The sequence below is a fragment of the Neofelis nebulosa genome, chromosome 3 (genome assembly GCF_028018385.1).
Source record: "Neofelis nebulosa isolate mNeoNeb1 chromosome 3, mNeoNeb1.pri, whole genome shotgun sequence".
Classification (NCBI taxonomy): domain Eukaryota; kingdom Metazoa; phylum Chordata; class Mammalia; order Carnivora; family Felidae; genus Neofelis; species Neofelis nebulosa.
The window spans coordinates 161,309,950-161,332,331 of NC_080784.1; the positions used below are offsets into that span (position 1 = coordinate 161,309,950).

The following is a 22,382-nucleotide window of genomic DNA, read 5'->3' on the forward strand; positions in this document are numbered from 1 at the left end:
AACATCATTGTGGATTGTTCTCACCTTTCATGCCATTTTCCATAGGGATTTTCCCTTATTGAATAAATTCAACTAAGCAATAGAAGTTAGTGTTCTAATTACAGGATGGATATTGAAGTTGATGATTAGATGGCATTTTTCTTTTGATATTACCTAATTATTAGAAATTAAACCTCTTGCCAGCCCAATCTTAACGTCTGATGATCAGTGTATTCCAGAAAGATCTGTTCTTTTAAACATCTTCCAAGTGTGTTAGATGACATTGGGAAAGCTATGTAGTGCTGACACTACAGAATATTTGTGGACTTGTTATTATTTGTGTGTAGGTTAAAATGCTGATCAGCATTTAAAAAAATTTTTTTTTAATTTTTTTAAATTTTTATGGGGCGCCTGGGTGGCGCAGTCGGTTAAGCGTCTGACTTCAGCCAGGTCACGATCTCGCGGTCTGTGAGTTCGAGCCCCGCGTCGGGCTCTGGGCTGATGGCTCGGAGCCTGGAGCCTGTTTCCGATTCTGTGTCTCCCTCTCTCTCTGCCCCTCCCCTGTTCATGCTCTGTCTCTCTCTGTCCCAAAAATTAAAAAAAAAAAAAAAAAAAAATTTAAAATTTTTTTAAATTTTTAAATTTTTTAAAAAATTTAAAAAAAATTTTTAAATTTAAAAAAAAAAAGAAAGAAAAAATTGGAACTGAGTGGATTTAATCTCTCTCCAATCCAGGGATCATGGCCCTCAGTTTTCACAGGCCAAGCTCACATGGATGGATATGTAGGTGGAAATATCAAGACAAGTTGCATGTTTAGCCAGCATCATACTTGTCCTAGGGGTCTTGTTCTTATTTATTTGAGTCTACTTTGAGTTTTCTTCTCTTCAAGCATCGGTTTCACTGACTGACAGGCTCAAAAACCATAATCTTTTCCCATGGACTCGATGAGCCTGGATTACTTTTCTGTCCCCTCCCCGTTGTTCACAAGCAGAACAAGCATGAACCCCCTTGTGAACAGGCATCATCTTTGAAGACTCCAGCTTCCTGAAGAGGTCACACATTTTGCTGGAGACATTTCCCAAGAATGGATCCAAAAGGCAAGGACTGAGGGGACGTAAACTGTAGCTTTTACGTCAATTTCAGGAAGATCGAGGACATTTTCTTCCCCAAGTGTATAAAGAATGAGTTTTCCTACTTTTATGTATGGTTGCTCTGAAGAGGTGCCAGATCTGCGATCCCAGCTGCTCAGTGAGGAAATTATTTTCCTTCACTTAAACAAAAGAGTAAGATCTCCGTGGCTGGAGCTGATGGTGGCTCTAGAAGGAACACCTGGGGAGGAAAAGGATGGTTCTGGGGATGAGGCTTTCCCTCCAGTGCTCATCTCCCCTTAGGATACTTTGCATGTGGTTGTTCCCGGTCTCCTCACTTTTAAAACTCACCCTACTATTGAAACCATGAAAACTCCCCTTGTTTTTTCCTGCGTCATAAAAAGAATGAAGTTAGGGAAAATAAAACATGAAAAACAAAACAAAACATGGCACCACTAATTACAGAAAAATAATCCCTACCTAAAAGTGCTAAAGTAAAGATGTCTGATCCTATAACAACTGGTAAGAGCAGCAAAGAGCATTCTCATGTTCCGTGAATCCCTTCTTCTGGAGCAACTATTTCTCTGTGCACTGGCATAGCTTTGCTTTACCTGCTTCTTGTATGTCTTAGCTCATAGCCACCCAGATGGGCTCCAGATTGTCCTCCACCCAATAAGCGCAAGCATGATTTGCTTCACTAATGAAAAATACAATATCCTTATTCAAAGTTCTCCAGCTCCTACCAGATAGGTCCTCCTACCACGAGATAAGCAAGATACACCCATTTCTCTGATTTTCAGAGTAGTGTTGTTTGGCACTTCTGAGCCTCATTGAACAATCTAGCTCACCCAGATAGTCCACTGCAATCCACATCTAGCACCTTCTGTGATGTGAATTTCCTGTCCACACTCAGAATGTCTTGTCCTTGTGCTGGAACACCCAGTCTGTTCACAGTGATTTATAAAGCAAGTACACAGTGGCACACCTAACAAGTACCCAGGACACATCAGAATTAGCCCACAGGGTAGGAGGGGTGTTTCTGTTCTAGTTTAAGCCTTAGGGACAGCACTAGAAAATGTAGAACTTGGGAGAAGAAAGGCTAAATCCTATGAGGAAGCTGGGAGGAAATCTGAGAACACTCAGCAAAGCAGATATAAACAAAGGCTGAGGCTTGGGATAAATAGCTGAGAGCTTTCAAGTCTCTGGACATCACAGAGGAGTACAGAAAATAACCAGAGGGCACAGTGAAAGGGAATAACACTGAGAAAGAACAGGGGGAGCTCTTTTCGTGGGCGGCTGATTAACGTCTGGGGTTGTCGGCCAAGGAGGCAACTGTAACCATGAGTTCTAAGTGAGAAGGAGGCTGGGGCCCGAAGGGCAAAAACCTCACCAAGTAAAAATGCCAGACGCAGGCCCAGCACGCCCTGTGCTCTGTTCCTCGGCAGCCTGAAGGGGCCATTTTCTCACAGGTCCCTGTACCCTGCTCCTGGCCCCTGCAAACCAAGGTGAATGTGTCTTAACAGAGGCAGTCTGCCCCGAAATGAGCAAAGGGAAAAGGCCCTGATTTACTGGGATTTTTTAAGTAGGACGCACAGACTTGGGGCACAGAGTCCCCCTGCCTGCGCATTGCCCGGGGAAGGATAGGAATTAGGAGGCAGCAGAGGTGCAGGGCAGGGCTGAGGACCAACTGCTTTATTTTAGGAAAATGACAGAGAACTGCTAAGACTCAGGACAACTCACAGCTTAAAGCTTCAGACACTGCGCATCACCCCACCCCCACCCCCACCCATATGGCTGGAGCAATAGTAATAGCAACAATACAGTGTCACTACTATCCGGTTTCTGTGCCCTTCACCAGAGCCGGCTCCCCAGAGATTTCCCTCTTCTCCTTGAACACTTGCAACTCCCTGGGGTCCTTGGCCTCTCCTTGAAGAGGCTTGGAAGCATTTCGTCCTCAAATCTGTCCTCCCCGCCTCCTCTCCTACTTCCCGCCTTCCTGTCTCCCTTATCATCTGAGTGTCTCACGCTCTAAAGCTGTGTTGTAATGGAGTGGTTCTGCCGAGAGTTTTTTTTTAAATACCAGTGCCAGACCCCACGCCCAGACCAACGAGCAACTCTGGGAGTGAGGCCCAGGCGTGGGCATGAACTGTTCCCAGGGGCGCTCAGTGTGCAGCCAGGGTTGGCAACCACCGGGTAAGATGCTGCAAGATGGAATCCTTCTTAGAAGCCGGTTCCCCGGCAGCTGGAGCTCACCCCATTGGCTCTGTGTGTCTGGCTGCTGCTTATTTGTGTAGACACCCCTCTGTGAGATCTTTTGCAACCTGTGTCACCTCTGGAGACTGACCAAGTCTACACTTTTTGATAACCCCTAGCCTGAAAGACTGACCCTGTGCTGGCCTGACCATTCCCACAGGCTGCTTCTGGAGTTTTCAGCCTGGCCTGAGGCATTTGCTGGGGTTTCTACAGTGTAAACCTCTGAGGGCTTCTCTAATGCCTGGGTTCAAGAGCATCTGTGTCTTTGGGACAGACCAGACTGTAGCCCTTGTTAACAAACAGGGTCTGTTGACAGAGACGAAGCTTTGAGGGTGAGCGACCTCCAGGCTTTGAAAGATTTTCCCTTACAACTTGGTTCAGGAAACATTTCCTGATGCCTGACCATGCCAGGCACTGAGTACATATGAAGAGAAAGGGGAGTGGGCAGGGACTCAAAGATGAAACATCTTGGGGGAACTGTCTAGGTTTCTAGGAATCCCAGAATCAGGTGGCAAGAAGTGCCCTTCTGTGGAAACTTCCCCACCCAATTCTGTGCTTATGGAATAGGAACAAGTAACCAAAATTTTTCTATGTTGGATTTAAGATGAGTCATAGTCCAGACAGGACAGGCCCATGAAATGTAGAAAAAAAAAAAAAAAGTATTTCCAAGGGTATGTTAAGATACACCCACATGACTAGGGAGTTTCCCTTCATAATGGCATCCCATATAAAGTCAGTTCTTCCATATACTCAAACCAAATAAAGATCTAGCCTGCTAATTTAATTTGTATGGACATCAGTCATTCTGGTAGTGTGATGGGAGTTTAGGTATTTCAACTTCCATGCGAGCCCTGCTGAATAAATGAACTCCTCCCTTGGCATTGTTGCTGACACAGACCCAGGTGAGCTCATCTACCACGTGGCTGCCACAGGGATCACTCCACCTTACACATCTGAACCTTTCATGGATTTACTTTGCCTAACGCAGGGTTCACTCAAAGGTGACCCCAGACCACGTGTGCCAGAATCACCTGTGGGCGGCAGTCACTCCTTGGGGTCAGACTCTTGGTCTGTACCCCACTTCTCGTGCTAGACCCAAGTTAGGGGAAAAGAACAAGAAAATATTGTCAAAATAAGAGATTTGTTTGTAAGCAAGAGATTGTAAGAAGAAGCTTTCTGCTTATGTTCCATGGTCAGACTTACTGTAAAAATTTTGAGATGCTGCAAGATTCACAGTCATAGGATGAGATGTGAATACTATGATATCTACTACAGTTTAAAAAAAAAGTAGACAAGGGGTATCTGGGTGGGTCAGTTGGTCAAGCGTCTGACTTTTGGTTTCAGCTCAAGTCATGATCTCATGGTTTGTGGGTTCGAGCCCTGAGTCGGGCTCTGTGCTGACAGCTCAGAGCCTGCTCCGGATTCTCTGTCTCTGCCCCTCCCCCACTTGTGCCCATACTCTCTCTCTCTCAAAATAAATAAACTTAAAAAACTTATTTTTAATAGAAAAAATAGACTAATACACTCTAGGAAGATTCTCAGTGTCAAATATTGGAGTCAAAATGGGGTGTCTCATTAAAGCCCAGAGGTAATTAGGAGTCAGGAAATGTAACTCACAGGACTGGAGCACACCATCACCAGGGTTCTGTCTTTGGACAGTCTGCTTTCGGACAACTGCCCCTACAAATGAATGGCTCACAGCTGGCTAAGCAGCACCTTAGCTGTCTCCTGCTCTGCCTTGGGCAGGGTGGGGATGGTCAGGTGGTCAGTGAGCTGAGATCCCTCAGAGAAGCTGCCCCTGGGCCGGAGAGCCAAAGCTGCCTTCCTTCTATACGAGGGGCCCCCCGCTAACCTTCCCAGGGCTAAAATGTAAGCTAGACAATACTTGCCTTGGCACCACTGGTCCCCGCAGTCTGTATCTGTTCCTCTCTTTCCATAGGGTTCAGACCTCAGTGCCCAGATGGTACCTCACATTCAGCAAATTTAAACCCAAATCCATTTTTTGCACCTTCTCCAATCCAGTGCCTTCCTTAGGCATCCTGCTCCTGCTCATGATGTAGCAGTCTCCTCTTACCCAGCCCCACAACTTTGGACTCAGCACCCACTTCCCACATCCAGGCGGTTACTGGATGGCATTTGTTTTCCTGAATATTCTCTCCAGTCTGCCACCGTCCTATCTGTTCTCATTGCTACAGCCTTGACTTAGTCCCCTACTCCTGCTGCAAAGGCCTTCAGAATCATGTCCTGAAATGCTACCTGCATCATGGCTGCCCAGCATTCAGGAGACACATTCGGCCATAAAGCCCCACCTCCTGTACCTTCCACTGTGCCCCACCCCTGATCTCCGATCCTCTCCTTTTATGCAACGCTCTCAGGGAGCCAGACTGGTGTGCTCGCTGTTCTGCCCACAGGCAACTGTTTTCCTGCCTCCACACCTCTGCTTAGGCAAGTCCCTAAAGGTGAACACTTCCTTGTCAGAAGGCCTATTTCTGAACTTCAGGGCCTACTCAGACACCATCTCCTTTCCCTAGCCACCCCAAGTCCAAGTAGTGTGTTGTCTCCATTCTCTGAATAAACAATTTTTATCAACTCCAGTCATAATGAATTTACTTTGAAACAAAAGCAAGAGTTAGTACTGTTTACCCCATGCCTCAGGTACCGTGCTAATTACTGTATCTTGATTGCTCTCTCTGATACTCTCATGATTTCTATATTGTTACCCCATTTCACAGATGAACAAACTGAGAGAAGTTAAGTAACTTGTGCAGTGTCACATTACTCAGAAGTGGTAGAATTGTGCATCCAGGGTCTGTGCTCCAAACTCACTGTATAGTCTGTTACCTCTCCAGCATTTTGTTCTTAGTCTAAACTGTTAACCTTCCCCCATTGTATCCCAATAGATCATGTTTGGAGGAAAGGAAGCAATTCTTCTACACTTTTGCCCCCGGCAGTGTTTGACAGGGCCCCATCAGCATAAACTATTGGATCTTCATTCAGACTAAAGAGTAAATGACTAACAGTAGCTACCATAACCAGATGACTTTGCCTTAAACTAAAACCCTGAAATTAAACCTGTTTCATGCTGTCTGCAATTTAGTCCTTTTTCCTCCTGCCCTTGCTGTCCTCCTCTGATGCCTTTGAGATTGTGTGCTAGATTCCTGTATCAAGCTTCAGCTGCTACATCATGCCACCTCTGGAAGTTCCCAAAATGACTTGCCTTGGCAGATGACTCTGCTCTTTAATTAGCCATAAAGCTACTGCTTCCCCTTATTTAATATCAGGAAGTTTTCACGTGTTTCATCCCCTTCCCCCTCTTGGCCATAGGGCCTTCCTACTATTCTTTTCCCAGTTTGTACTTTTGTTTGGTGCTTTTCCCTTTGAGTGTTATCATAATCCCATCTGGGGAATTTTGCCAAGATGTCTGAACTCTTTATCTCCATATGTGGTATCACAGTTCTTTCTTAAACCCTCCTTTTTTGGTATAAGTGCACATACTGTGTATGAACTATTCCAAGACTCAGCATCCTTAAGAGTCCAGATGAGTGTGGTTTGCAAATCTACCATAACTTAGAGAAGTCTTTATACTCAGCTGTCTTAGCCATGTTGATAAGTACTCAGTGAGAGCTATAATGTTAATCATATAGCCCAACATGATACAGAGACCCTATTTTTAATATGAGGATGATTGCAGATCCTTTCCCTCACAGCAGACCTACTCTCCTTGTTTGGATTTGTGTGACTAATATACACAAATTAATTTGCATCCCCTGATCATATACAAACAGGTTAATGAGTGGGCAGTAGCCAAGAAACATGGCTTAGGGCAAGAGAAAGTCAAGTAGAGGGTTAAAGAAAATCTTGATAAATAATCTGCTAGCTGGTAAATAATAGGTGGTTCTGGCATCAGTTTGGTTAGGTTGTGTTGGCAGTGTGTACACTGGTACGTTTTCAAGACCATGGCCATCTACTCAATTCCATATGACTGATAACATTATGTTCTGAATTTACTGCTGCCCTTTACCCACTGCATATAATCCGAGCTGTCCCTCCTTCCAGTGAACACAAAGAACACCTGATTCTGGAGTTTCTGGCTCAGTTCTGACTCCATCAGGGCACTGGCATCTTCAATTAGCCCTGCTGGGGAAAGCATTAGAGAACAATGATGCACCAAGCTGTGAGGCACTGTGAACCCAACAAGATTTCAGAGAAAAAATAAGTGGGAACTATACCCGTACAAAAATGCCAAAGAGGGGGTCACACTTTAGCCTTGGAGCTTCAAATAAAGGATAGGGAGGGCATCCCAAGTAGGCTAGCACATCATCACAAGTATAATTTCGGGAAGTGGTAATGAGCATGTAATGGTGGATGAACATGATTGCTAAGAGCAGAGATTGAGTTTGGGTAGAAGTAAGAAAGAACATATTTGTAGGGTGAAAACAAAAGAGATGAGGGAAATGAAGAAAGCAATGAAGCAAAAAACAAAAAAAAATGTGTGGTTGAATGTGATATCAATAAAAGAAGACAGAAACTGACTTTGGGGAGAATTTAACTTTTGACTGTTTTCCAGACTCAGTGGAATATATTCAGCTTCAACACATGACTTCTCCTAACATCTTCTATGTAGCTCTTTCAGATTAAAAAATTGGCTAAGTAATATCTGATACCTTTATAAGCTCTATTTTATTCATCACTGGGAGAATGAACCTTGTTATGAGTCACATACATTGCATTAAGGTAGGGGAGGAGAACACTGAACTGGTTCACAGGGCATGAGAGCTCCAGAGCCAAGTGTTCTGTCCCCAAGATTGCTTTGTTTTGTGTGTGTGTGTGTCTTTTTAATAGGAACATGGTTAGGACATCTCAGGTCGTGTCGGAGGAGTGTTTTGTGCTCTGTAAGAGACTAGGAAATTGTTCACAGACTTCTTTTACATTATCCTCATGCTTTTTATAGGATAAGAAATTTTAACTCTCTTCTCTCTACTGCATCTTCATGTAAAGTCAGCTCAAATGCGTTGTTGATCAAATTAAAAATTCTGTTTCAGGATCTTCTCCTTAGGACATTTGTGTGTTTGGTAAGAACTGCCATTCTTAGCCTCTTCTGACTCAAATGAAATATTCCAAATTTAAATCCATCCATCCACCATTCTTCCTTTTTTGTATTTTTCATGATTTCTTAGAACTCAGCTCTTTCTAGGTTATAACTGAGTATTCCTAAAGTAATCTGATAATTTGTGGGTAATTTGTCTAGAAATTAAAAGAAGCTGAGGAGGAGGATGTAAATCTAGGTGGAAATTGTGTGGGAGACTTCTGACTCCTTCTAGGTACTTTTAAGGTGATACTGATTCATTAAATTGAATTTTAGTTCTTTTCCAAACTCAGTACTTTCTTCTTCCTGGTTATAATTTCATTTAGGATCTTTCTTCATTTTCTCTCTCTTCTTCTCCTCCTCCACTTCCTCCCTCTTTCCCTTCAAGGAGTGATTAAAGAGAAGAGACCACATAAGGTTACTAGGCAAGAGTCAGGCTCTGTGCTCACAGCTCAGAGCCTGGAGCCTGCTTTGGATTCTGTGTCTCTCTTTCTCTCTGCCCCTCTCCCACTCAACGCTGTATCTCCCTCTCTCTCAAAAATAAATAAACATTTAAAAAAAGAGAGCTTGGATGATAATTGAGATGGGAGAGGTAAGAACGGAAAATGGAGTAGCCTGGTTTGGGCCCAGTCATCTGAGACAGATATGTGTCTCTGAGGTGAGAAAGCCTTGGGGTGGACTCCTCATGCCAGCCACTGGGCAGCCCTTTGGGCAGCTTGGCTGCCGCCTGGGGTTGGCCAGGGCAGGGAAGGGGAGGAGACAGGTGGGGGCATTCAGTAATTCTAGGTACAGGATGTTTGCTAGACAGATGTTTGAGCAGCCTGAAGTGCTTACTGGAACAAAGGCAAGGATAAATAAATAATTGAGCCTATCCTGGTGTTGGTCCCTATAGATTTAAATATTCTGCAACTTGCTTTAAATGGAATCCAAACACTGAGCATGATTTACACAGTAACGTTGTTACCCTTGGCCCATCCTTGAGAACTGATTTTGAGCAGAAAGCTCAAAAGCCTGAAAACAAGCTCAGAGTGAACTAAAACTTCCTTTACTCTGAAAAACAGAAATAAATTCTGGATCTTCTTTGGACTCTCGGAAAAAAGGCAGAGTGGAAAGAGAAGCTATTTGGTAGAGTCATTTCACTGAGCTTTCTCCTGAGGTAGAACAGAACCTTCAGGAATTGAATTGCATGATAGACCTGCAGTTCAAGAGGATTGTTGGCAGTGAAATTGCTTATCGGTAGAATATATGGAACGATGGTTCTGGTTCTTTAGATGGAGGAGGGGAGTAAAGTGTTGTTGGATCTGCCATCGTATTAGCCCAAAATGTTTTCACCATCCCTTCACTTCTGTACAAAACCTGTCCACTTGGTGTCCCTATGGGTCACCATTAAGTCTCTTTCTTACTGTTTTTCACAATGTATCATCATCACTCATTTTTCTATAATGCTGCTGTATTCTGCCTTCATCACGAGTTTGTCCACTGTCTCTTCATACTCTGAGGGAATTTCCAGACCAGTGAGTAGCAAAGAATCAGGAGTTTAGTAAGTAGGTGACCCAGTGGGTATCAGCACCGAACAGAGTAAACAGGAAGAATCTGAAACCATGGATTCTTCCAACTCGGGAAGTCAGATTGAAGCCAGCCTGCCTCCACCTACTCCAGGAGGTTGGTTGATCTCTTGAGTGTTAGTCTAATTGTTCATTGATCTGACTTTGCTTTGCAAGACACTACATATCAAACTCTAAAGGCCATTCTATAGGTCAGCACTTTCCAGGTTAAATATTGTTTATTAAAGTTTTCATTGTGTTATTGAATCTGTCATTTGTTCAAGGACATATGAAATAGCCAAGGGTTTTTGTAAATGTGGTGCAGCAAACTGGTCCTAATGGCCCCTCTGCTCCTCTGCCCCATCAATTCAGCCAGATTCAGTGAGTAATACAGAATTTGTGGATTCTATACACACAGGATATGTAGGATTCTTGAGATAGCCTGGTAGCAGAATTGATGAGATCATTTATGTTCTTCGAACCGTCCGAATATTGACTCAGCCCATTCACCTCATTCCTAATATGTATTTTAGGGTTGGGAGAGAGAAAGAGGAACCCACAGCATGATTTGTCCTAATCTTGAACTGTGTAGCAATGGCTCTGATTCAAAGTATTCCTGGCTTCAGATGTTTGGAAAGAATTCTTGCTCTTCCTGAAATGGAATTCCTTATTCTTCTTGGAATAAGGAGAAGATTGGAGATGGATGGGTATAATGGGTCTGCCCTCTATTCAGTATTATAGTTTGAACACTTTTCTAAATTATACCATAGTCATTGGTGCGCGGATAGACACATAGACCAAAGGAACAGAGAATAAAGAATCCAGAAGTAGTCCACACATATACAATGAATGAATTTATCATTACGATTCACTAAGAAAAGGATGGCCTTTTCAAGAAATAATGCCAAAGCAGTTGATGTCCTTGCAGGGTGAGGGCGTGTGAACTTTGACCTCTATGTTATAACATCCACAAAAATTAATTCAGGATAGACCACAGACCTAAATGTGAAAGGTAAAACCATAAAGCTTGTAGAAGAAAATGGGAAAACAGGAGAGATCTTTGTGACTTTGGGCTGGGCAAAAATTTCTTTTTAATATGGCACATAAAGTACTAATCATAAAAGAAAAATGTAATAAATTGGACTATATGAAAACTAAGAGTATCTTAGTTTTAAAATTATGCCATAGGAAGACTTCAGAGCATGTCTTCAAGGTCTGTGACAGAAAATCAGGCTGGAATTCTTCCACAGGCATTCCAGAATGTGCCCCCCTGACAAAGATGGAGGACCCTGCTACTCATTGTGACTCTAAGGAGATGGATGCAAGTTAAGATAAGTGGTTTGTTGCAAGGCTGAGGCTCTGAGACCTCACAATAAAAAATGTCTTCTGTTCCTTGTGTGGTTTTAATACATGAGAGGCAGCTTTGTTCCCAAGCCCCTCCACAATGCTGAACACTGGAGTATTCTTTTCAGAACAATCTCTTGGGATCCCCTGAGCTTTGAGGTCATCCTGACAAGTCTGTGTGTGGGAAGGAGGACAGAGCCACATGGAAGTCCTCAGAGAGGTGAGCGAAAGTAGTTCACATTCCAGCCAGATCCGCTTCTCTGGTCTCCAAGCCCCTGGAGGAAGCCTGAGATGGGATCGGGCCCAGCCCAGCCCTTTGCAGGGTCCCGTGTTGTTTCATTCAGACTAGGAAGCATTGGAGACAGAGCCAGAAACATACATAAACACACACTGCCATGCTCCCCACATCCACATTTGCAACAGAAAAGCCAAGACCCCAGGCCACGATAGATGCTTCCTCTTCAGACCTAAGATTTAGAGGAGAGGAAGCACAAAATATATTTAGAGCTTTCAAAACTTTGATTGTTTTGCACATTCTTACAAAGGGGAAAAAAATAAAAATACCCCAAGGGATTAGAAAAAAATCAGCATCTAATACTTGAGATGAGTGGGAAAAATCTTCTGTGCTGGAGTCATTTCCTTTCTGTTTCAAGAAATTATTAGCGTGCTGGAAATAGCCTGTTGCAAAAGGGGAGACTTCGTGTCCTTTGAATGCTGATTATGCCAGAAAATTTTCCAGGCCTAGAGGGGAAGTTGTCCCTTTCCCAGGACACTGATGCAAGATGACCCTATAGTTAGACATTTTATTTGGCTGGAGGACCCAAGGAAGTGGAGAGCTGAAATTCAGAGGGGACGATTAACTCATTCATTCAAGAACCGGCAGTGAGCATTGAGGACAGGCCGGCTTTGGTTCTTGAGAAGTGTGCTGTCATACCTGGGAGGGGGCCGAGGTGGCAGGGAGGGCAGGCTCCCAGCTCTGCCTCCCTGTTCTGTGGACTGACCCTAATCTCTCTGAAGGTCCCTGTGCCCACAGCCTGGCATTCTTAATTAGCAGAAGTGAAATATTAAGTACAACCCACTAAGAAGCAGGTGTGCGAGCCTCTTCTACAGTGGATGCTGGGGAGCTGCCCCCCACTCCCCAAAGAGCAGTAAGCGAGCCCAGCTTTGTCTGTTGGTTTCAAAAGTGTTGCATTTCAGAGCTGGACCAGCAGGTGGGGTTACTTGCATCAGGTCCAGGTGATGTGTAAAGGATTGGAGTCCTGAGACTTTCCTGTGGCATCTTACTTAGGTATTGCTTGGCTGATTGGAGCAGGTATCACCACTTCTTCCATAAAGGCCCAGATTGTCAATGTTTTAGGCCATACAACCCTGGCCACAATTGCCAGACTCTAGGCATGACTGTGTTCCAGTAAATCTTATTTATGGACACTGACATGTGAAGCTCTTTTAATTTTCACAATTTTTCCCCCCACCAACCATTTAAAAACACAAAGACCTCTTAGGACCTGTGCAAAATCAAGTGGCAGGCCAGGCTTGGCCCATGGGCCATAGTTTTTGCTGGCCCAAGGATGTCTTTAGGAACAAAAAGGATGTATACCATTGTTGGTGGTCCTGTGTAATTACCGGAGGGGATAGATCTGATACAGAAGCCCTAGAGATGTGTTTCAGAATTGGTGGAGGTGAGGAAGGGGAGATATCACTTAGGCTCTCCCTGTGTGGACGGTCTCATACCTGTTGAGGCTTTTAGGCAGTGCCTTGACAGGTTCCCCCACTTGCCAACGCCCCCTTGCCCAGGAGCTAGACACTTAGAACTCTGGGAAAGAGCTATCTCCTTGGGTGTCCTGGTCACACACAAGAGACCTGTCACTGCTGCTGTTTTATCCACTGCATCCCCCAACTGAGAAGAAAGACCTTTCTACCTTCTCCCTGGATACCCAGGCCGCTTCTGTTCAGAAGTACCTTTGCAGTCTCCTGGGCACACAGCACTCTACATTTTTGTCTTAGATGAAAGTCATCCATTCCTGCCTGATCACTTTGATTTGTCAATCTTAGACCCTAAGCTTCCTAAAACAGGGACTGCCATCTTTTCTGGGTGCTCAGCACCTTTTCAAATATCTTCTTAGATTTTTTTCTTTCATTACCTAAGGAGTGGTTGGGTTGGGTATTGCCCTCTCCACCAAAAAAATATAGAAATTCTGATAAACAAAAAGGAAAAACATTAAACATTTTGGAACTGAACTTCATTATTTTGGAATATCCCAGATAATGCAAAACAACTGGTAAATTTATTTTTTTTTATCTTTTAGTATAAAGTGTTTTTTTTCTTTAACATACAAAATCTCTTGTCAAATTGGTTTCCATACAACACCCAGCGCTCATCCCAAAAGATGCCCTCTTCAATGCCCATCACCTACCCTCCCCACCCTCCCACCCCCCATCAACCCTCAGTTCTCAGTTTTTGAGAGTCTCTTATGCTTTGGCTCTCTCCCACTCTAACCTCTTTTTTTTTTTTCCTTCCCCTCCCCCATGGGTTTCTGTTAAGTTTCTCAGGATCCACATAAGAGTGAAAACATATGGTATCTGTCTTTCTCTGTATGGCTTATTTCACTTAGCATCACACTCTCCAGTTCCATCCACGTTGCTACAAAGGGCCATATTTCATTCTTTCTCATTGCCACGTAGTACTCCATTGTGTATATAAACCACAATTTCTTTATCCATTCATCAACAACTGGTAAATTTAAACCACTAAACATGATTTGAGGGAGTAGAAAATTTTGTAAATAATAAATTTACAATCATTCATCCTAATGATTTTTGTTATTTAGATGTATACGTTTCCAGAGCAGAGCTTAAAATCATGCTGGTCACAGGGGGAAACCAGTCTGATCTTTGAAATTTGTCTAGATAATGCACAGAAGGGACAGCCTCATAAACATAATCAAGAACTTACTGGCTAGCATGCTGACTGATGTTAAAGACTGTTTAAAAAGACGGGTTTGGCTTTGTGTCCTCTCGTGTAGGTCCTTCCATTGTGACACCTCCCAAGGACATCTGGAATATCACTGGCGCCCAGGTGTACTTGAGCTGTGAGGTCATCGGAATCCCAACCCCTGTCCTCATCTGGAACAAGGTCAGTGACACAGATTTCAGGAAGACATCCTCGACTGACCGTCTCCCCTCTCACTGTGCAATGATGGCAGTAATCTAAAACCTTTGGCCTCTTCTATTCCCTGCAGCTCCTCAAATGTGGTGAAGCCTTGTGGCCATCTTGCAGACACCTCGCCTGGCTCTGTTGAACAATTTTACTGACCTCAAAAATAATCTCTGCTTTTGTTGTCAGTGCCTGAGAATGGAGCCTTAAGAACTAGAAAACTATAACGCTGAACACACTAACCCACCCTCTGAGCGTGTGCATGTGTGAGTGTGAGCATGAGTGTGTGTGTTCCCATCGGAGACAGTATAGCATAGTGGGTAAGGATGTGAGTCTCTTAACCAGATTGTTAGAGTTCTAAGCCTGGGCTTTCTTAGCCTGAGCGGTATTAACATTTTGAACCAGACGATTCTTTGTTGTGGGGGCTGCCCTGTGCATCATCCCTGACCCCCTATCTACCAAATGCCAATAGCACCCTCCCTGAAGTTGTGGGAAATGTCTCCTGGGGGAAAAATCTCCTAGAATGAGAATGAGTGCTTTAAACCTCAGTTTCCTCCTTTATGGTGAAGGCAGCATATAATTTCTGTAAAGGTTGCATAGGGTAATGCAGGTAAAATTACTTGGCTTGTTATCAGATACATAGCTAGAATTCAGTTGATGGTAGCTACTGTTCCTGGAAATATATCTCTTCAAGTGGCATTATCTTGTGTAACTGCCTTCACATTTGAAGGACAGCATATTCTCAGCAAGTCTGTAGAAGGCAAAAGAAAATACTCATTTGCCAGATCAAATAATACTTCACAGTTATACTGTACATTATTTTTCGTTATGTCCCTTTTTGTGCATTTTGCCTCGGTTAAGCCTCACGACAGCACTATGGAGTAAATATCATCAAACTTGTGCCAACAAAAAGGAAGTCTAGTTTAAGTAAAAAGGTATAACCAGATACTCCTTTTTGGCTGGTTTACTTCTCCAGCAATCTCTAAGGTGGTGTCTCTTGATTATTTTGTTTGCTGGTATCTGACCAGAGGATCAACTTCTAGAATTCCAGGTGGATTGTGGCTCCTGTGGTCAGAACTCTTTATGTTGCAAGTTGTAGAAACTCACTTCAAACTACTTTGGGCAAGAAAAAGGGAGGGTGAGGAGTGGTGATTCCAGCCTCTGGGACAGCTAGATCCAGGTACGCAAGTGGTCAGGACTCTTCGCTCTCAGTGTATTGGTCTCATTTTTTTCTTTTACCTCAAGAAGCTTCCTCCACACCTTAGGCCGCATTGTCACTGGCAGCTCCAAGCTCATGTTATTATCACAGCTTGAAGACTCCAGAGGAAAGAAAGGGCTCCCCCTCTCCCTGCTGCATTGTAAATCCCATTGAAGGACTCAGGTCGGGTCACCTGCTGCCCTCTGGCTCCCCCAGGTGGCCAGAGGGGTGCATCACCCCCCCTACCGCCCCCACCCCCCCTCCCCCCGGACAAGGGAACCATCCGGTTGGGAGGGAAGGGTGATTCCAAAAAGTGCCTGGGAGTGGGGGTAGGCAGAGACTCCACCAGCTACATTACAACTAACTTTTACAGCTGAAACTTCTGTTGAAGAGAATAATAAAATTATACCTCCATAAATTTCTTTTTGGAAGGGGAGCAAGGAGCAAGCAGTGAAGAGCAAAAATGCAGCCAGTGGATGTGCGCCTCCTGACAAAGCTGCTGCTGCTCCTCGTTGCTTATTTGGAGGCTTTGTTCAGAGGGTGGAGAAGCGGAGGAACAACTTTTCCAAAGAGTATCCATAAAAAGCTCTGTTGCAGTTCTCTAGGGATTATACAACAAGAAGCCAGGGTGACCCAAGTGTCTGGAGTCTATGACCTTATTGACAAATCTTGGCAGAGAATGATTTCCTCAGTCCTTGCTCTGCCCCACCCCAGCTAACATACATACATACCAGGGGAATAAATCTGCCTTGAAATCTTTTCCTTTAAGCTTTTGGGATAATATGGAGCAGAGCCCACGGGCTTCCCTGAGGATTTGTGGCTGGAGGTGGGGGACAGAGGAGACTTGCCAGAAACAAGCAAAAACCCAGCTGCCAGGCTCTGCTGAATTTTCTGTACCTTCTTAATGTAATTTGCCACATGCATGACCTAAAGCAATGTTTTTTTAGGCCGTGACCCATCAGTGAGTGTTCAGTTCAATGTTAGGGATCACAACCAGCAGATTCTTTTTTAACTTTTTTCTCTCAGCATGGTTGCTTGCTTGCTTGCTTGCTCTCTTTCTTTCTTTTCTTTTCTTTCTTCATGTGTATTTATTTTTTGAGAGAGAGAGCACAAGAAAGGGATGGGCAGAGAGAGAGGAAGACACAGAATCGGAAGCAGGCTCCAGGCTCTGAGCTGTCAGCACAGAGCCCGATGCGGGGCTCAAACTCACGAACTGTGAGATCATGACCTGAGCCAAAGTCAGACACTCAGCCAAGACACCCAGGTGCCCCAGATTCTTTAAAAATAAAAAGAAGAACAGAAAATATCTTAAGGCACATCGATCACTTTTAGTAGGGGTGTCATTTCATACAACTTTTCTTTTGTATATTCCAGATCCCAATGCAGAATATACTTCTATGGGCCATGTCACCGACCCAAAAAATTAAATAGGCCGTTTTTTCCCCACTCTCCCTGTAACCAGACTGTTAAGAATACAAGCAAAAAAGGTCACGTTCAAATTCAATTTAAGCATAGAAGTGATTTTTTATTATAAACGAATATTAGAATCTCAGTTGTTAAGCTGAAGTTCAAAGAAGGTAGCATGTCTTTCTTGCTCAAGAATTCTCAGCAAGAGCAGAGCTGACAGAACAAGCCTGCTGCTCTCCAGACACTCAAGTAGTACCTCTTGTGGCTGCCACAGCCCAGTGAACGGTCTGTACTTTTCTGCCCTGTAGTTATCATATGATATTAACAAGCCCCATACTTTTTCACAAACCTCCAGCCTACAAACATTCCAGGAGCAATATTTTGAAATGGGGAAATGAACTGAAATAGCCATATTTCAGGCTGAAATAGCCTTAATTAACCCAGGTAAGTCAGAGAGATGGTGCTTACAGAGAAGATAAATCATCTAGAATTCCTTCCAAACACTGGGAGTTTCTGAGACTGAGGCTCTCTATTCATTTCTTTTCCTGCCTTGAGATTTCTCCAGATTTGGGCTTGCAAAACCTAGAATATTTTTTTTTAATTAAAAATAGTAAGGGGGCGCCTAGATGGCTCAGTCAGTTAACTGTCTGACTTCGGCTCAGGTCATGCATGGTCTCGCAGTTCATTCTCTGCTGTCAGTGTGGAGCTCGCTTTGGATCCTCTGTCTCCCTCTCTTTGCCTCTCCTCTGCCTCGCACATGTTCTCTCTCTCTCTCTCTCTCTCTCTCTCAAAAATAAACATTAAAAATTTTTTTTTAAATAATAAGTGATAATGGTAATAAGGAGAAGCTCTCCGAAGATGTAAAAAGAGAGTTCAAAATCTCCCTTCTTCCTTCCACTCCCTAAAATAACCAGTGTGAACTGCCCTGGTTTTATCTTTCTATACCCTCACTTGTGCCCATACATACACCCACATATCCTCAGTATATGGAGTGAGGTAGGAATATAGTGAGCATATTACTCTGAAATTTGCTTTTCTCAATAAATACTTTGTGGGCATCCCTCTAGGTCTGCTTCTCAGCAACTACATGATATTCCAAGTATGGATCTCCATAATTACTAAATCATTCCTGTATTGTTTCTGTGGTTTCCAATTTTTGACCACGTTAAATAATGCAACCTTAAACATGAGTCTATATATATCCTATATTTAAGTCCTTCCCCCCGCCCCGATAGGATAGAGTCCCCCCAAAAGATACATGACTAAGTATGTCAAAAGATTTAATGCTAGTGTTAATAGACAATGTCAGATTACTTTCTAAATAGATTGTAGTAGTTCACACTCCCCCAGTAGGGATGGGTGCCATTTTCCTGCATCCTTACCAGCACTGAATATTGCCCTACTTTTTATTATTATTATTATTATTTTCTATTTTAGAGAGAAAGAGTGCAAGAGGGGGAGAGGGGGAGAGAGAGAGTCCCAAGCAGGCTCCATCTTGGTATGCAGCCCAACATGGGGCTCAATCCCACGACCCTGGGACATGATCTGAGCTGAAATCAAGAGTTGGATGCTCACCCAACCGAGCCACCCGGGCACCCACTTTTTAATTTTTGTTAATGATGGGTAAAAGAATTCCTTTCATTATTGCTTTGATTTCCTTGACTACATTGAGAATATTTTTTTTCACACTGTAGTTTTGTGGGCTTTGTTTTTTGTTTTAAGAGAGAGCGCAAGCTGGGGAAAGGGACACACACACACACACACACACACAGAGGGAGGGAGGGAGGGAGGGAGGGAGAGAGAGAGAGAGAGAGAGAGAGAGAGAGAGAGAGAATGAGAATGAGAATGAGAATGAGAATGAGAATGAGAATGAGAATGAGAATGAGAATGAGAATGAGAATGAGAATGAGAATGAGAATGAATGAATCCCAAGCAGGCTCCATGCTCAGTGTGGAGCTGGACACTCCCTGGGATCATGACCTGAGCCAAAATCAAGAATTGGACACTGAACCAACTGAACCACCCAGATGTCCCTTTCACATTGTAGTATTTAAATATTTTTGTGGTTCTACAACTTTTTTAAATATTTGTTTTATTTTCATTACCATATAGTTAACAGTGTTCTATTAGTTTCAGGTGCACAATATAGTGATTCAGCAATTCCACACATCACCCAGTGTTCCTCACAAGTGCACTCCTTAATCCCCATCACCTATTTCAACCATCTCCTCCTCCACCTCCCCTCTGGTAACTGTTCCCTGTAGTTAAGAGTCTGTTTGTTGATTTGTCTTTTTTTCCCCCTTTGGTTTCTTAAATTCCACGTATGAGTGAAATTGTATGGTGTTTGTCTTTCTCTGACTTATTTCACTTAGCATTATACTCTTTAGCTTTATGTTGCAAATGGCAAGATTGCATTCTTTGTATGGCTGAATAATAATACTCCATTGTGTATATATACCCCATCATCTTTAACCATTTATTAATGGACACTTGGGCTGCTTCTATAATTTGGCTGTTGCACATATTGCTGCTGTAAACATAAAGGTGCGTGTATCCCTTTGAATTAGCATTCTGTATTTTTTGGGTTAATAATCAGTGCAATTACTGGATCATAGGGTAGTTCTATTTTTAACTTTTTGAGGAACTTCCATCCTGTTTTCCATAGTGGCTGCACCAGTTTGTGTTCCCACCAACAGTGCATGAGTATTCCTTTTTCTCCACATCCTCGTCAACACTTATTGTTTCTTGCTGTTTTGATTTTAGCCATTCTGACAGGTGTGAAGTGGTATCATTGTGGTTTTGATTTGCATCTCCCTTATGAGTGATGTTGAGCACATTTTCATGTGTCTGTTGGCCATCTGGATGTCTTTTTTAGAGAAATGTCTGGTCATGTCTTCTGCCCAGTTTTAATTGCATTGCTTTTTGGTCTTTATATATTTTATATATAAGGTCTTTACATACTTTGAAGAGAATATTTTCATGTTTGTGTTTTATATGAATTGCCTGTTCAAATATCCTTTACCCATTTTTTTATTTTTGAGAGAGTGAGCGTGAGCGGGGGAGGGGCAGGGGAGTGGGGGATAGAGGATCCAAAGCATACTCTATGCTGTTAGCACAGAGCCTGATGTGCGGGTCAGACTCACAAACTGTGAGATCATGACCTGAGCTGAAGTCCATCACTTAATCAACTGAGCCACCCAGGCGCCCCCCCCCCCCGCCCCTTTACCCATTTTTCTGTTGGGTTGTTATTATTAGTCTGTGGCTTTTTGTACATGAGAGATAATGACCAACTGTCTCACATATTACAAATATTTTTTTCCTAGATATTTTGTCTTTGATGGGTTACAGTGGCTGGAGATCTGAAAGTTTCAACAGACATGTATTTATTTCATCATAAACCTCTTCAGAAACTTCACCAAAAAGGCACAGCAAATATGTTCCGTACTGCATAAATGTCCTTTAATGGTTCCCTGAAATTCAGTGAAGCTTCAAAATATATTAACCTGTAAGAATCAGACTAATCCACCCTACTTCCAAAGTCATTGGCACTTTTTTATTATTAATTGCTTATCTGCAATAGGATTCAGGAAGACGTTGTTACAGCTAAAATCCAAGCAGAGAGCGCTGAAAGGACTTCCTGGGTCTTCCTGATTCTCTCCTAGCTGACCCTTTATGGTGAGCAGTGACTGCTAGCCAGGTTTTTCTGCCTAGATTTCTAAGGGTCAAACTCTGAAGCACTTCCAGCCTATTGTACATCTGTAGAATTGTTTTAGAAGCCACTTTTTTCAGCCTGCATATTTTTCCCCCCAAATTAGAGAACACATTAATCAGTGAACTCCCCTTACATAAGGGAGCAGGGGAGTATGCCATATAAAAAATTCACTATGTAGTAATTCTTGACATTTCTACAGGTTTTCTATGTGGTATGTACCTTTTTACAATATATTAAAATATGAGTTCCGTTAAACATTCATTTTCTAATCCAATACTTAACAAGAACAATTTCTCTGTACATAGTGAACCAGGTTTCCTCACAGAACACTCTCCCTAAGAGTGACATACTTTGAGGACCAACAGGTTAGTTGTGGAGATTCACTAATTCAGGCAGTAGTGTTTTTTTGCTCTGGTCACATACAAAGCTCTTAAAGAATCCTAAAATTCAGTAAAGACCAGAGATCTATTACTTTGGCCATTAAATCAAATTAATACTTACACCATTATTAAAGCCATTTTTAAATATTTCAAAATCTGCACAAAAACAAAAAAATCTGCACTAGCATGAACTGTTTTGCCAGCTAGTTGAGAAACGGAAGGAAAAAAGATGCCTGTTCATCTGTTTTGTCTTTCTAGCACTTATATGCGAAAAACACTAAGATACCTGGTTTTCTCTAAGAGTCACAATATGGGGAAATCCAAGGGGGGGGAAGCAAACAAGCAAAATCCAGGCATTCCGAATCAATAATGCTAGATTTAGAGTAGGAGTTGGCCTAGGTCCCTCGTGGTTTTCAGAGCCCTGGCCCTGGTGTCACACCACAGAAAAAGAGTAGGTTTGAAGTCGAGACCAGAGTGACAGCACGTGGTAAGCGTGGGATCACGCAGGAGAACAGCGGCACTAATGTGGAGGGTTCGTACTGTAAGGTGGTCTTTTTTGGCTTAGAATTTGCTTAATTATAAAAGAAAAAAATGAAAGCTACGTGAAATTGTAGATCCTTTTTTCTAATTAGAGGTAGTAACATCAAGCTAGCTCTTAAAGGTGGCCTGGGATGGAATAAACAAACATTACTTCATGTATCTGTGTGATTTTTTAAACCCATCATTATCATACACCTTAAAATATTTGTATTCTGTGACTCAAACAATTCCACTTCTCCAAATTTATGCTAAATCTATATGCACAGAAGGGTTATAAGTAAATTTTACTTTTCCGTATATTTTTATGTATTTTTCAGAGTTTATATAATGAACACAGTTCAGGAGGGCGAAAATTAGGACAGTGTTCATTATTGCCCTCAAACCAAGGTGCGTGTCTTCTTAACCCATCCCTGTTCTCACCATGACACACACGGGGGTAGGCAGCTTTTGTCAGGTCTTTAGTAAACCATTTGGTGAACCCTTGGCCCTCAGAACAAAAGGAATGATATTGGCTTTGGACTCGACTGATTTTCCATTTCTGTAGTGGTTGCAGGACCTGGGCTCTTGTATAAGGTCCCAAGAATCAGACCTAGCACTTGGTGACACAGTTTGTCAAACATGGTGTGGCAAGCAAGAAAATACTCAGCAAAGAAAAAGAGTTTACGTGGGCATGAGTGAATGATGGTAGCCAGTGGCA

General features: G+C 42.9%; 1 protein-coding gene across 1 annotated transcript in view; it reads left to right on the plus strand.

Annotated features, from left to right (window-relative positions):
- The window catches only part of IGFBP7 (insulin like growth factor binding protein 7), a 73,935-nt gene that overhangs the window by 48,622 nt on the left and 2,931 nt on the right, over positions 1 to 22,382 (plus strand). The window contains exon 2 of the mRNA XM_058722469.1: positions 14,318 to 14,427. Coding sequence (XP_058578452.1) covers positions 14,318 to 14,427 — 110 coding nt within the window. The remainder of the gene's footprint in view (positions 1 to 14,317; positions 14,428 to 22,382) is intronic.